Genomic DNA, 15,916 nt, shown 5'->3' with positions numbered 1-15,916 from the left:
AACATTCCTTGCAGATCTTCCTTGTCTGCTTTTTCTGGGAAGGGGCTGTAAATTTCACTTGAAGTTTGATGTTTGTCTCCTGCGCTGATACTTCCTCTCAAATGTTCACTCCTGCTCAGGAAAAACAAAGATTTCTGAATGTTTGCATGAACAGATTCTGTGTTTGCATGGAGCTGATGCTGAACGTTTTCTGCACGCTCAGCTTAGATGAATCGCTGAAGGGGATCAAATGCTTCATGAAGAGACAGGATCAAGTTCCTGTGAAAGTGACGGAGGATGCAGATCTTACAAACCCTCTCAGACTCAGCGCCGGCTCACTCCTGGTCCCATGATTACGTTTTTGTGACTGTTGTTCACATCCACGCAGACAAACAGTCAGCAGACAACGGCCTGCCTCTGTCGAGCGCCGGAGCTTGATGCTCCACCGTTTATGCAGGAGTTTATGCAGCTAGACAGAGTCCAGCATCACAAAGATGTCCTGCTGTCTAACGGGGACAAAGAAGACACTGAAGCAGACCCAACGGAACCATCACCTGCAGACCCAATGGAACCATCACCTGCAGGCCCAACGGAACCATCACCTGCAGACCCAACGGAACCATCACCTGCAGACCCAACGGAACCATCACCTGCAGACCCAATGGAATCATCACCTGCAGACCCAATGGAACCATCACCTGCAGGCCCAATGGAACCATCACCTGCAGGCCCAATGGAACCATCACCTGCAGGCCCAATGGAACCATCACCTGCAGGCCCAATGGAACCATCACCTGCAGGCCCAATGGAATCATCACCTGCAGACCCAACGGAACCATCACCTGCAGGCCCAATGGAATCATCACCTGCAGACCCAACGGAACCATCACCTGCAGACCCAACGTAACCATCACCTGCAGACCCAATGGAACCATCACCTGCAGACCCAACGTAACCATCACCTGCAGACCCAACGGAACCATCACCTGCAGACCCAATGGAATCATCACCTGCAGACCCAACGGAACCATCACCTGCAGGCCCAACGGAACCATCACCTGCAGACCCAACGTGACCATCACCTGCAGACCCAACGTGACCATCACCTGCAGACCCAACGTGACCATCACCTGCAGACCCAACGGGACCATCACCTGCAGGCCCAACGGAACCATCACCTGCAGACCCAACGGAACCATCACCTGCAGACCCAACGGAACCATCACCTGCAGACCCAACGGAACCATCACCTGCAGACCCAACGGAACCATCACCTGCAGACCCAACGGAACCATCACCTGCAGGCCCAACGGAACCATCACCTGCAGACCCAACGGAACCATCACCTGCAGACCCAACGGAACCATCACCTGCAGACCCAACGGAACCATCACCTGCAGACCCAACGGAACCATCACCTGCAGACCCAACGGAACCATCACCTGCAGACCCAACGGAACCATCACCTGCAGACCCAACGGAACCATCACCTGCAGACCCAACGGAACCATCACCTGCAGACCCAACGGAACCATCACCTGCAGACCCAACGTAACCATCACCTGCAGACCCAACGAAACCATCACCTGCAGACCCAACGTAACCATCACCTGCAGACCCAACGTAACCATCACCTGCAGACCTAACAGAACCATCACCTGCAGACCCAACGGAACCATCACCTGCAGACCTAACAGAACCATCACCTGCAGACCCAACGGAACCATCACCTGCAGATCCAACGTAACCATCACCTGCAGACCCAACGGAACCATCACCTGCAGACCCAACGTAACCATCACCTGCAGACCCAACGGAACCATCACCTGCAGACCCAACGGAACCATCACCTGCAGACCCAACGGAACCATCACCTGCAGGCCTAACGGAACCATCACCTGCAGACCTAACGGAACCATCACCTGCAGACCTAACGGAACCATCACCTGCAGGCCTAACGGAACCATCACCTGCAGACCTAACGGAACCATCATCTGCAGGCCCAACGGAACCATCACCTGCAGGCCTAACGGAACCATCATCTGCAGGCCCAACGGAACCATCACCCTCAGACCCAACGGAACCATCACCTGCAGACCCAACGGAACCATCATCTGCAGGCCCAACGGAACCATCACCTGCAGACCTAACAGAACCATCACCTGCAGACCCAACGGAACCATCACCTGCAGACCCAACGTAACCATAACCTGCAGACCCAACGGAACCATCACCTGCAGACCCAACGAAACCATCACCTGTAGACCCAACGTAACCATCACCTGCAGACCTAACAGAACCATCACCTGCAGACCCAACGTAACCATCACCTGCAGACCCAACAGAACCATCACCTGCAGACCCAACGGAACCATCACCTGCAGACCCAACGTAACCATCACCTGCAGACCCAACGGAACCATCACCTGCAGACCCAACGGAACCATCACCTGCAGACCCAACGGAACCATCACCTGCAGGCCTAACGGAACCATCACCTGCAGACCTAACGGAACCATCACCTGCAGACCTAACGGAACCATCACCTGCAGACCTAACGGAACCATCACCTGCAGGCCTAACGGAACCATCACCTGCAGACCTAACGGAACCATCACCTGCAGGCCTAACGGAACCATCACCTGCAGACCTAACGGAACCATCATCTGCAGGCCCAACGGAACCATCACCCTCAGACCCAACGGAACCATCACCTGCAGACCCAACGGAACCATCATCTGCAGACCTAACGGAACCATCACCTGCAGGCCTAACGGAACCATCACCTGCAGACCTAACGGAACCATCACCTGCAGGCCTAACGGAACCATCACCTGCAGACCTAACGGAACCATCATCTGCAGGCCCAACGGAACCATCACCCTCAGACCCAACGGAACCATCACCTGCAGACCCAACGGAACCATCATCTGCAGGCCCAAGGGAACCATCACCTGCAGCTGAATGTTTGTGTGGACCGACAGCTGAGCTCTTCCAAAGTCTCAAAGTCTCAGGTGGGACGGTGATGAACAACCCAGGGGGCTGAAGAGGCAGCAGGAAACCAACAGTGTTTTGCTGTCTGATCCTAGAATTTTCCATTTCTGATGATGGAGGATAAATATGCAGAAAATTGAGTTTAAAATTCTGAGTATTTCTTTATGCAGATCTATTTGAATCAGGAGCAGACGAAAACAAGCAGTTGGAAACTAATTTGCGACGTATTAAATACACTTGATGAGCCTCAAGCTCATGTATTTCTAATGAACTGCTGCCGCTCTGCAGCAACTAGGTCCTAGAAAACGGTACAGGATTTTATTTTAAATCAAATATAGGGAATCAAAGAATGATTTGACCTGTTTTTTTTTAACTCACTCTTGAAAATTAAAATGAAAAAGGAGTTTGTTAAGAATATATAAAAAATGTATTGTGAAGAAAAAACATCAACAAAATTCAAAGCGCTCCAGAAAAACATTCATCCTCCACTGGTTTGTGCTTCTCCAACCCGACATTCCTGCAGCTTCAGCAGAAGTCGGATCTGAGCGAGCCTAAGCGGTTAACTTCTCGTGTTTGGACCAGTGCCTTCTTACAACCCCCACCCCCCACCCCCAGGCCTGTTTTGGCCTCAGAGCAGCTCCTGATGAGGAGCAACTCAGTCAGCTGTGATCCCAATCCTGTGGGCAGCATCTTCTAAAGCAAACCGGAAGATCTGCCAGGTCCAGTTTGTTCCCAGAGCCAGCAAATAATTAAGATCAAATGCTGAGTTTAGCTTCCGACATTAAGAGCCCAAATTAAACTTCTTTGTTTAGTCCTAAAGGGGAAGGGCTGAGAGGAGTTTTGCTTTTCTTCATCAGTTTCAGAGCATGAATCAGATGAACTGGTTGGAGATTATGAGCAGCTGAACAATGCGGAGATGGGATGAAAATGTGCCCCCCAGTCCTCCCAAGATGTTCTTTTGTGTGTTGGTTCACAGTATTTTTTTACAGTTGTAGCAGACAGCCACCATTCGTCTGCTTTGTTTGTTGTAGCTGCAGCTGACGTAGCATATCAATGCCATCATCCACAGTTTAATCCTCCTTTCATGCTCCGCTTTACTTCCAATCGTCTTCAAAATGCGTTCATCGTCTTTTTTCCGTTCAAGAGATTTAACGGTGCGCTGCACATTATGGTACGACTAACAGTGATTCTTCAGCTTGGGCTCCATGTTTTGGACGTCAGCTGCTAAAACATCTTAGATGTTGTACGTGTGGAGCAGCTCATGCATGTTCAGTCCATACCAGACAACCTGACAGCAGTCTTTCTTCCTTCTGAACCAACCGCTGCTGGTTGTGCAACAAAGGAGTGTTTTCTAAAAACAAGCAGGACCTTTTGAGCAGCGACTGAGCTCCAAACATCAGCAGACCAACGCTGACGCCCAGTAAGGAGCAGCAGAAGACCATGACTTCTATCCACAGGTCTCCAACTCTCGTCATACACTGCATTTTTTTTACATCCGACCATCTTCCAGATGAATGCAACATTCATCCAAAGCATGTTTGACCAAAGTTACAGAAAATACAGGAAATGTAGGAGTGACTTTTTCAGAAACGGCCTCATACAGGCTTAGAAATGTCTGCTGCTTATTCAAACCGTCTGCTAAAGCGGTTATCATCCTCTGAGCACAGTCCTGGACGCTGGATCTGCAGTTGACTGACCTACGTGGACCGGCTCTGAGGCAGGTTTCACATGTGCAGATCTTCAGCGCTGCGATCTCTCTGAAGCTTTCTGTAGCTGCATCACAGAGGAGGCTGATGCCAGCTGGAACTCAGACGGCGTCTCATCGCTGAGCCGTGTGGAACCACTCTGACTGTTCGGCGCTGGAGCTGCATCACACCAGCAGTTGCAGCAGCTCGCATTCAGGTCCGGCACTCGCCAACTCAATGGAGGGAAATTGCAGGCGACAGGCAGCAAAAGGAAAGCGGCACACGGCGGCAGATGAAAACCGGCGAGGAGACGAGCACAGAGCAGGAGCAGGCGTTTCTAAAAAAGCATCTGCCGTCATTGTTGTAAATGAGAAGCACTTTGCATCAGGAGCAGTCCACACATCAAACCACAGAGCTGGAAGAGGAAGCTACACTTGGATGAAGGGTTTAAAGCTGAGACCTTTCACTCCTGTGGTCACACGTTCCCTCTGCTAATAACGACAGATGATCACAGTCTTTTTGTTCCCTCATCTCTTCAGTCATTACATCAGTTTTTTAGGGGTCCTTTTAAATGACCCCAAAAGAGTTCAGAGGAAGGATGTAGACTGCAGAAGCCACAGACCCTGAAGTCACGGCAAAAGCCAACACAAACCTGACTCGGCGGTCAACAAAAGGTTTATGGGTTAAATGTACAAACAAGAAAATGAATGAGAAACAACAGAAACTCAAGCCGGGAGCTCATGTTTTACTTTTTCACAATATTTCAATAAAAAATGTGCAACAACAGGGAGAACGGCACATATCCGACCTCGAAACCCAAGACTTTTTCCCTAGGTGGCATCCCAATGATGCTGGAGGAGTTATGGAGTTATGAGGGGACAGACTGAAATCCCTTGGAGGAGTTTGATTGTGTAGGTGATACAAAAGGTCATTGCTGGGGGGGAAACTTCAAGATGGTCTGAGGTCAATGACCGTTTGGTTGCTGTAATAGACTTGGGCTAAATTTCACAAAGACTGCTCGAAAAAAAGTTTTCTTTTCTCTTTTTGTGGGAAAATGTGAAAATCTGCAAACTTCCTAATTTTCCACAAAGTGGCCGTCGTTTTGTAATCATTTCTGAACTTTCTAACAATTTTTTTGGGCCGCATTTCACAAAAACTGAGCCACTAATTTGAAAGATGTTGGTTCAACAGAATGAGACGATGTTCTCCTTAACTTCCCTGAGGTGGGAATACTGGACATGGAAACTTGTAAAATGTGAAGAGGACAGTCTCATCGTGGGCGGGGTCAACATTCTGCAGCGTTCAGGCATTCAGGCCGCAGCCAGGTGTAGTTGAGGAATCTGGCATAATCTCATGATATGGTGAGGTTTTCTACAGGCATGATCCAATGTAATGGTGTCAACATGGATCAACATGATTGAAATGAGTAACTATTAAATTGATTATTTTTATGGACAATCGACATGATTCATTCACATATGATTTACAAACATAACATTTTCTGGTGATGTCATCATTTTTTTCCAGTGGGGGCCGTTCACTGTGCCCGGATACTAGAGGTAACATTTCAAGTTTGTGGCAATGGCAACATTTTTGCTGAGAGACGCAGTAAAGAAGAATTGCATAAACAGTCTGGTCCTTCAGTGCAGGACTGTTGCAGGGCAGAAATCTTTCTCTGATGGGTTTTCCTCTGATGAACGGATCACAACTCATTTCCAAAGTCTGAACAAGAATCCCTTTTCTAATAGGAAGTTTAACAGCAGACAGCAGAGCTTCATGTGAATGTCAGCCAAATTCATCATACCAGCTCGTTAATTATTGTTTCCCTGTGGAAGATCAGAAGGATCTTTGATGGGGGGGGGGGGGGGGGGGGGGGGGGGGGGGGCTCCAATTCCCAGCAGAAGCACCAGACATTTGCTCTGGACAGATTCTCTCCTCTGTTCAGTCATGAAAGTAGGTTGATCCTGCTCAAGCCAGCCTGAACTTCAGTCTCCTGCCTCTGGGCTCACACAACCAAGAGCTGGGTTGCCACGGCAACCACTGTGGTAGCCTGGGAGACCATCAGCAGAGTTCTCAACATAAAAGTCTGAGGCTATTAGAGGAAATAATACAAAGTCAGAGATTCTGAAGCCATGGATTAGCATCTGAAGGGTGTGAGCAACGTCGGAAGAAATCATGTAAGAATTTGTTGTTTTGCAACTTTATTGGTTTAAAACTTTAGAATAATTAGGAATTAAACATTTGAAACTTTTTTTCTAATTAATGAACAGTATTTTTAAGGGCTCAACAAGCATGGTGCCTCACATGCAGCCAATTTCCATAATTAATAACTGTGCCATAAAAGATAAATGAGTGGTTATCGGGGAGCTTCAGACATGATTAATTCAGCAGTTATTAATGAAGCTTCTGTTAGGAATCAGTCAGGATGTGAGAGCTGCTCCGCAGATAAACTCTGAGGCTTGACACCATTTCAGAGGAAGAGTTTGTGACCAAACAGGAAGCAGCTGATGTCGTGTTACGGGGGGGGCTTCATGTCATCTTCAGTGAAACACTTGAACAGAACCAATTTCAGCCGTACTTCATAAAATCTTCATCCATCTTAGCGGCTATGTTCCAGTCTAAACTGGCCTGTCCCAGCTAAAGCTTTGCTTCCAGTAGAACATCAAACAATGCATAGAAAAAATAGATTTAGTAACATTTTTAGGGCTTTTTTCCAGACCGAGGTCTACTTTTTTGTACATTTGAGAATATTAACCAGAAAACTAATTTTTATTATAAAAATATGTTTGATGTAGTGATGTGAGGAGTAAGCACTTTAATAGATATATCTGATGTTAAATAAAGCCTCTTTTCCACTAAGTGGCCCGGTCCCGTCCGGTCCAGTCCAGCATTTGGAGCGTTGTCATTATAAAATGGAACCATTAAGCTGAACTGAACCATTCCAGTCTTTGGCCCCCGTTGGTTGGAGGTCCATAGAAAAATAGAACGGACCGGTTAAGGCTGAGCTACTGTTGAACCCCTTGATTGGTTGAAGGTCTTTGGGACATAATAAAGCAAAGGATCAAAGCCAGGAAGAAAGAAAAAGTGCTGGATGACCTCCATGTTTGTTAGCGTTAGTTTCTTCCTTTTTGATCAACGCTCACCTGAATCGCCTGGACCATAAAGCTGACCGGACCGGACCAGACCATTCAGTGACAACAAGGTTCAGGTTATCTCTCCATTACTGTTGGATTAGCTGAGTGTATTAAAGACCCACCCCAATCAAAAAGGTATGTTAAAAAACATTTTCTGATGATGGAGAGCAGGATCAAATCGTTCTGAATTGGTAGCAGATGAAATCGTGTCATTTGAAAAAGATCGTATTTATTACGTGGGAAATACGCCGGGTGGGGCACAAGCTCTGCTCCATTCTGATGCATCCATTTGTAGACAAATAGACCTGTGTGCGTCTTGTAAACAGATTGATGATGAGAAGTGGGGGCAGGCTTACTCCACGACAATGATACATCCTCAAGTCAGAGGCAAAGGTTTAATGAGCTCGTGCCGTAGAAAAGCAGTTGAGACAGAAAACCTTTGTTTTAGAACAAAACGTTCTCATCAGACACAGAGATAGTGAGTCATAATGTCCCTGTAAAGAAGAAAAAGTTGGAGCTAAAGTTTGAGTACAGGGAAGTATTTTCTTAGAGCTATTCACAAGTTTTAATCAGAGGTAAAGAAGATTTCTCATTCTGAGATTTCCTCAGATCATCGTCAAAGCCGGCCCCCTCCCTCCCTGGGAGCGCTCTAATCCAACCTGGTAATGGTTTTCTCTCTAGAATATTCTCCAAACTGCCACTGAAGCAAGTCAGCAGACCGAACTGTGTCCCGTGTAGAATTTAATTAGATATGATCATGTAATTATAATCTCAAGTTCTGCTCATCAGGTAAACATGATTGACCCCCCACCACCTGAAGGTGCAGCTGCAGGTGAAACCTTTATTCCAGTAAACAGATGGCCGGTCTGCTCACTCACGCTCCGCCACACGCCGCCTGATTAAATCTGAACATACCTGCATGAACATGGAGGGGGGCTGCTGTCTCCAAGGTAACGGTAAACAACAACACAAGAGCTACAATCAGGAAAACTAACAGAATGTTCTCAACATCCGGTTTGTAAAGCTAAATGCCTTCACTACTCTCTACTCAGTGAACTACAGGGGGTTTGGTTTCTAGTTCTGTCTGAATCTACAATTCCAAAATCCAGTGCCCTGGAAATTTCCCAGAAGTCTCAAATAAATAAAAAAAACAATGTGGATCAATGCTCACTATTGGCAAATGTAGACCACAATGCATTGTGTTTAAACAATTTCATATGAAAAGAACGTATTTAAATATATTTTCATAAATTGTCAAAATGTTCATTTTCAGAAGAGTGTATTCGTAAATAGTTTTAGTAAAAAGCAGTGAGCCTGGTGTCCAAATCCAGGCCACTAGATAGTTTTTTAGTATTTAGGGAGCAGAGAGAGAATTTGGACATAAGAGACATTTATGTTGGACTGTAAAGGCCCGTACACACCGGGACGAATATTCGCCAGCGTTATTCGCCAGCGTTTTTCGCCACGTTTTTTGTGTTCACACCCAGGCGATTTTCGCTGACGATGAGCCGAGTGAACATGCAATTTCGTTCCCTGACATTAGATGGCGCTTAATGTAAACAGAAATAGTCCTGTACACAAGGTGGCGCTGCGCAACTTTACGCTTCTTAAAGTCGCTTTTCCCTCAGAAGAAGAGAGCAAGTATTTACGCGCTTGTCAGAATCATACAAAGAAAACATGAATATTTCCAGTAGCTCCAACTGGTGCTTGGTTCGGGGATGTTTTAGAATGTCCGTCATTATTTCTTCGCGGCAGTGTAGACGCTTCTTGGCGTCTATCTTCTTCGCTGGTAAGTGTGCTCAGCAAGGCAGTTTTGTGTTTGAGCGCCCCCAAGTTGTGTTTTACTGTAACTTCAGAGGCTCCAGACACGTGTGCAAAAGGGCCATTCTCATTGGTCGAATAGATTTCGACGCGAGGCGTCAAAAAAAAAAAAAAAAACGGACCCGAGGCGTTTTTTTTTTTTTTGACGCTTTGGCGCGTGCCGTTTTTTCGCGTCGGTGTGCACACTCTCATTGGTGCCCTTTGTTTAGTCACGAGGCGTTAAACTTCGTCCCGGTGTGAACGTGCCTTGAGGGTTGTAAATGGTATTTTTGGGAAAGGTGGAGGTCAGAAAAACATGATGTAAAATTAGTTACGTTTTTTTTGCCACATAAACCTGGACGGGCACATATAATCCAACACCCAAGTCTTTAAAAAGTAGAGAAGGAAGAAAACTAACCAGCAGGGTTAATCTCAGGAACTCCACCAAAAGTCTGAGCAGACATGACAGACGCCCAAAAACAAAGTAGTTCATGTCAGAGTCATGTCCCAAAGCCATCATTTGGAGTCCAGATGAAGCAGATCCACAGCTGCTGCTGGTTCTGCCGTTAGAGTGAAATCTCAGAGTGTCATGGTAGCAATCCACCAAACTTCCTTCAAAAGACTTTGAGGCTCTGCAGCCGTCAGAGTGCCGGCCTCAATGAAACACTGAAGAAACAGTGAAGCCAGCAGGACACGCCCCCCCAGACTCACACCGAGCAGCTGTTCTGCAGCAGTCTGTCTCTCCCTGAGGCGTCCAGAGGAAAACAGCAGCAGCAAAGCAATCCCGATCCGCAGCCCGGATTCCAGCAGCCAGACTTCCCGCTCGCCCCCCCGGCAAATCACAAAAAATGGGAGCTGACAAGCCCTAATGGAAAAGTGTGATGTGATCTAAAAGACCGTCTGTGGACGCCATCCTGTCAGCCGTAGTATCGACTGCTGAAATATTTACAGGGATGAAGGTTACTCAACATCTTCCAATTGAGGTGCTGGTGTACCTGAGTCTCCACTGCTTCCCGGTCACCTGCTGGAAGAGCTCAGCTGATGACTCAGAGTCTGAGAAAAAAAACCTTCTGCTTCTTCTGTTGGTGCCGCGGTCTTCATCACCATCATCATCATTATCTGTAGTATCTATTATCGTCCTCGTCATCATTTTGAGCATCATCCTCGTATTCTCCCTCCTCTTCATCGTTATCATCATGCTCTTGCAGGAGCACAACATTCGTTTTTTCAAGTCCTGTACTAAAAGCTCAATGCGGGGGGAGGGGCCTTTCTGGTTAGTGGCCCCTCAGTCACAGGGACCTTTAAGTGCAGAGTCAGCTTTCCTCTAAATGGGATGTTTTTTTAAACCTGGAAATGAAAGTTTTTACCCTGATAAGAAAACTAAAGCATTTTTCCTCAAGATTTGGTATTCAAAGTCCCCCTCTGATTATCTTTTGATCCATTTTCATCTTTCCAGTGGTCTTTTTATTAGGATTTTGACATTTTTAGCCAAAATCAAAGAACCTGCCTCGTTTTCTAGGACATAATGTCTGCAGAGCTGCAGGAGTTCATTTGAAATTTACCTCTGAGTTGTGGGCGGGACTGTTGGTGAGGAGGAACACCCCCCTCCCTTAACAGTTACTGAGAGCTCTCTGTTTACACTCTCTCCCACTAGCTTACAGCGCCTCACACCCCTAACCCAACATTAGCGATGCATCAGAAATGTGAGCAGTATCAGATCTATCCATCCGTCATGATCATGATCAATGAGGAGTATGTCTCCACTATCAGCATCAGGTTGTCCTGCATTTGATGTGTTTTGGGGTGCTTATCCGTCGTACACACACGCACACCTCCACCAACCGCCTCAGGTTTGGCACTTTGACAGAAAGCTGTGATCATTTTGCCCCTCCCATCACCCCCTCTGAATGAACCCCTCCCTCCTCAGCACAGCCAACCAGGAGAGCATTCACATCCCTGGCAGGTGGGCGGACCTTGCTGATCCATGACCCTCTGAGCCACCATAGTTGTTAGCCGCCCTCATTATTGTGATGAAGAGCAGCCCTCCACCTGCTCTACGGAGAATTCACCAACAGCGTGGACACGGCACTACGACCGCCGCAAAGGACAGATGTGATACAGGGAGGGTGACCATCGGATGGAGGCTGAAGCTCCTTAGCTGAAATTCTGACAACATTTAGGTTATGGTTTGGACATGGAGGAGAGCGGGCAATCAGGAACAAGCTGCAGCGTTTCTCCGATTTTCTTTAGACAGAATTAACCGTTGAGATGGAGGAGGTCACTTCAGGATCCATAAATGTGATTTTAGGCGACATAAACGTGTCACCTTCTCTCTCAAAAATGATTGCTGGAGCCAAAGTGGAGTCCATTAAGGTTTACACTGAGATTTATGAGCCGTTTTAAGGCCTTTGCTTACAAACCAGTTAGAATTTCAACAACCAGCACTTTCACGTTCTTGATTTATGAACTTATGGCTCTAAACTCCAAATCTAATGAGGAAATGTCACAGAAACTCTTTGGCAATGAGAGTTTAGAAGAGGAGATTAGGTCACATGACTGAGGAAATCCAGATAAAGCAGGACGTGGAGAAGGAGGTTAGAAGTTTCATCCTAAACTAAGTCATGGAGCATAAAAAATGCATTAAAAATGATCTGCACTTACAGAACGCTTTAATAGCTACTGCTGCTTGATTTGATGTCTCTTTCGTCTGTTCACCCAACGAGGGAGGGGCCAAGATTCTTGACTTAAACCATGGAAGGTAACTGAGGGATCAGAGTTTGGGTTAGCCAGGAATCAAACCACCAACCCCTCACCTGAGGAACCACTGCATCATCTCTAAATTTAGATTTGGTAAAATAAATAATTCTCAAGGTTTTGCTTTGTCCAAATGAAGTGGAGTCCGTTTCCATGGCAGCCATTAAACATGGCAGGTCTGCAGGAGTACAGATCGACTGACAAACACTAGCAGTGTGTGTGTGTGTGTTCTCGTGCGTGCGTGCGTGTGCACGTGCGTGTTTGTGTGTGTAGGGCCCTAGGGGTGCTTGAGCACCTGCCCTTTTTGCCTCACATTAAAAAGTACCTTCTGTTTCTTTGGTTTTTGTATTAATATTAATAATTTTCAGTTGGAGACACAAGGAAATGTAGCTACAAACCCCCCCAGTATTCTATCAAACCCATTTCTTGTAATACGGGGGTTTGTCTTCTGCTTCTGTCTTTGTGGGACTCAGAGAGAGAGAGTGACAGCGGGAGAAACTGCTGTCCCACGAAGAACCCAAAAGACGTGACAGTGAAGGAAAAACGCTTGATATTAGTCAAGGAGTCACTTTCTACTTTGGTCAGACGTCTAAATGGCTAAATTCAAAATAAAACACTGGAGAATTTACTATGTAAATGAACAGTATTTATGGTTCATAACTTCCTCACTACGGCTCTGATACTAAATGTCTCTGTTTGAGGGAATACTTTCTGATTAGAAGCGCCTTTCTTTAAACTCTGTATTCAAATCTTTCCAAACACATCAACAGTCTGTCTTTAGAGGATACGATGCAGAAGAGAGTCTAGCTGTGAATCCCAACATAGAACCAGAGTCTGGTTGGATGCAGCTGTCAGGAACTGGAGGTGTAGGAACCAAAATCCAAAAGGATGAAATAAATCAACAGAAACAGGACTCAATCTGTGGGGAAACCAACAGCAGATGACCTGACAATGTAGACGTGAAAACCAGACACTTCTACTCACTGAAGACAACCAACAGAAAAGCAGACAGCTGTGGATGATTGACATGAACCTGGAGTGACTGATAGAGGACAATACATGACCCACTGAAGAACTGAACCCCAAAAGGCTCACAGCAACAGTATGGTAACATTAAATAGGATTAATTTCAACATTCTGGGGATAAAAATGTTGGATGTCTGTGTTTAATATATTACCATCTGGATTGAACTTCATGCTGATTATGCCTGCAGCACATTGAGCATAATCAATAAATAGCCTCCAGTATTTTATTGCTTTGATATCTTCCAAGTCTATGATAAAGTGAATGAACTCATGATGTCAATAATTTGTTTGCATATAACAATGATAATTGTATTTTTATCACAGGTCACATAGATGAGTAGTTATCTATTAGTAGTTTATTTTAAAATTTCCTTAATATCCATATTGTTTAAAGGGGAAAAAAGTGTTTTTGCTGCCGTTTTCTGACTTTGAGCCCCTGCCCCTCTAAAATCCTGTGCACGTCCCTGATGGCCACCACTCTCACTAATACAGAGTGAGCTTGTTGGAAGTCTAGACCCTTACCACTACCCGGAATCTGTCAGTTCTGATTGGTCAGTTTATAACTTGAATACATTGCACAACAACAAAAATATTATAAAAAAAAAGTGTAAAACATCAAGAAACATGTTAAAAAGGTGTGAGAGCAGGAATGGTTATTCTGACAAATAGAATGGCTGAGTAACAGTTGTTTATTTCTCTATAAAAGTCTATGGGATTTTGGCTTCTTGAAACTAGCAGGTATACTTCCTGTTTGGAACCTGAGGGGGGGGGGGGGGGGGGGGGGGCACTCAGTCAAGTTCTTATATTTAGTCAATGGTCTGAAACCTGAAGTCAATATGTTATTGCTTTCCCTGAATATACTTCTTTAATGAACATGTTGTCAGATTCAATCTGGAGGCTTGAACTGTTTCAAAGTGAGTATACTTCAAAGCTGGACGGGGAGTCTTCATCCAGCCCCCCCCAGACTGAGGTTCTGATATGCTCATGAGGACAAGACACGGTCTCCTTTAACAACACTGATCCTTTTTCCACCAATGCAAACAAGTCAACTGGTCAACTAATCACAGCAGTGCATCATCAGCAAAGCCTTGTAACCATTCATGATCAAGACAATGACTGGTTTTCATCCCTTTATCTTCAATGCTGTGCAGCATCAATGAACTTAGCTGAATGCTTTTAGAACCCAAAGCCGTCCAGCTCTTTCAGGAGGGCTCAGTGCTGCCCTCTAGCCAAGAACGCAGCAGCATCTCAAGCGATAAGAGCAATTCACAGAAATTACACAAAAAAAGCAGACTGACCTTCCTGCACAGCCTGGAAGGGGTTGTTGGGCTCAATGAGCTTTATTGAATGCGTGATCTTCTCACTTTGCAGGATGTCGTCACTCAGGCTAAGGTCAGACACAGCGAGCTGAAACACCTCATCGTCCCGTGCCGCATTCTCCTCAAAGATGGCGCCTGGATAGGGAGAACACATGGACACAGAAAGTTAGTTCAGAGGCAGCTGGACAGTCAAACAGCAGCGTCTCTAGATCTCAGATGAATAAAGAAAATGAGACACGACTTTGCAAGAACTAAAGTCTGCAGAACCAAATTCTCTTATTTCTAATATACAACAACCGGAACATGGGGACAGAGATGAAGGCAGAGTCACCCTTTACACAGCTGCATGTTTGGAACTCTGATTCAGATGGAGAAATATCTTTAGTTTTTCTAGTTACCTCATTACCGCATGGACAGACCACTCAAAGACACTGCTGGCAGATGGAAAATAAGTCTGCTGGCACCAAAGAATCACTGCATTATAGTCTCACATGGAATCCCCCTTTTTCCCATCCAGTTGCCTTTGCAACATTGCCATCATTGAACTTGTAACAGTCGCTGCATTTCCATCACATCCATCCATTCATCATATGCGCAAAACTTTATCAAAATTCTAAAAAAATGCCAAAAAAGCATTTTCACAATTACATTGTTTCCATTAAGTCAGAATTATCCAAATGAAAACAAACCAACTCACACGACAAGTCATTCAAATACACGGATGTGAACAATTCTTTGATTTCCAGCAGATCCATCCCCATTTCTGCCACGGCACTAGCACTCATCATCAGTCAAAGGAGACATCGGCGTCTTCTTCAGGCCGAGCTCCTTACATTTGGGGGCAACTACGGATGAAGCCATTTTGGGAAATGGTGGTTGGTGATTTTACAGAAGAGGTGTGGATCCACCAATTCTACATGACACACTCAACTTTTGGTGAGCTGTGTGATGCTGTCAAAGGTTCACACATTTACACACATCCACATTTAGAGGCAATTTAGGGTCTCCAATCAACTATGGAGCATGTTGTTGGACTGTGGGAGGAAACCGAAGTGCCTGGAGAAAACTCACAAATCCACAGGGAAAACATGCAAACTCCACACAGAAAGGTCCCAGCAAGGATTTCTACCTGGGTCTTATGCTGTTGGGCAAGATGGCTAAACACTACACCACTGTGCAGCCCCAAATCACACTCCAATTCCAGTGTTCTCCCTTTTGCAGTGCT

The 15,916-nt window shown here is 45.8% G+C and overlaps 1 protein-coding gene across 3 annotated transcripts in view; it reads right to left on the bottom strand.

Moving 5' to 3' along the window:
• LOC101174819 (glutamate receptor ionotropic, delta-1) overlaps positions 1-15,916 on the bottom strand; it is a 492,295-nt gene that overhangs the window by 466,121 nt on the left and 10,258 nt on the right. For all 3 annotated transcript variants that reach the window (XM_023949511.1, XM_023949512.1, XM_023949513.1), the window contains exon 2: positions 14,671-14,826. In XM_023949511.1, the coding sequence (XP_023805279.1) occupies positions 14,671-14,826 (156 nt within the window). The remainder of the gene's footprint in view (positions 1-14,670; positions 14,827-15,916) is intronic.

The sequence above is a fragment of the Oryzias latipes genome, chromosome 19 (assembly GCF_002234675.1).
Source record: "Oryzias latipes chromosome 19, ASM223467v1".
NCBI classification, from domain to species: Eukaryota; Metazoa; Chordata; class Actinopteri; order Beloniformes; family Adrianichthyidae; genus Oryzias; species Oryzias latipes.
The sequence above is the reverse complement of the archived record's forward strand: the minus strand, read 5'-3'. Positions and strand labels throughout refer to the sequence as shown.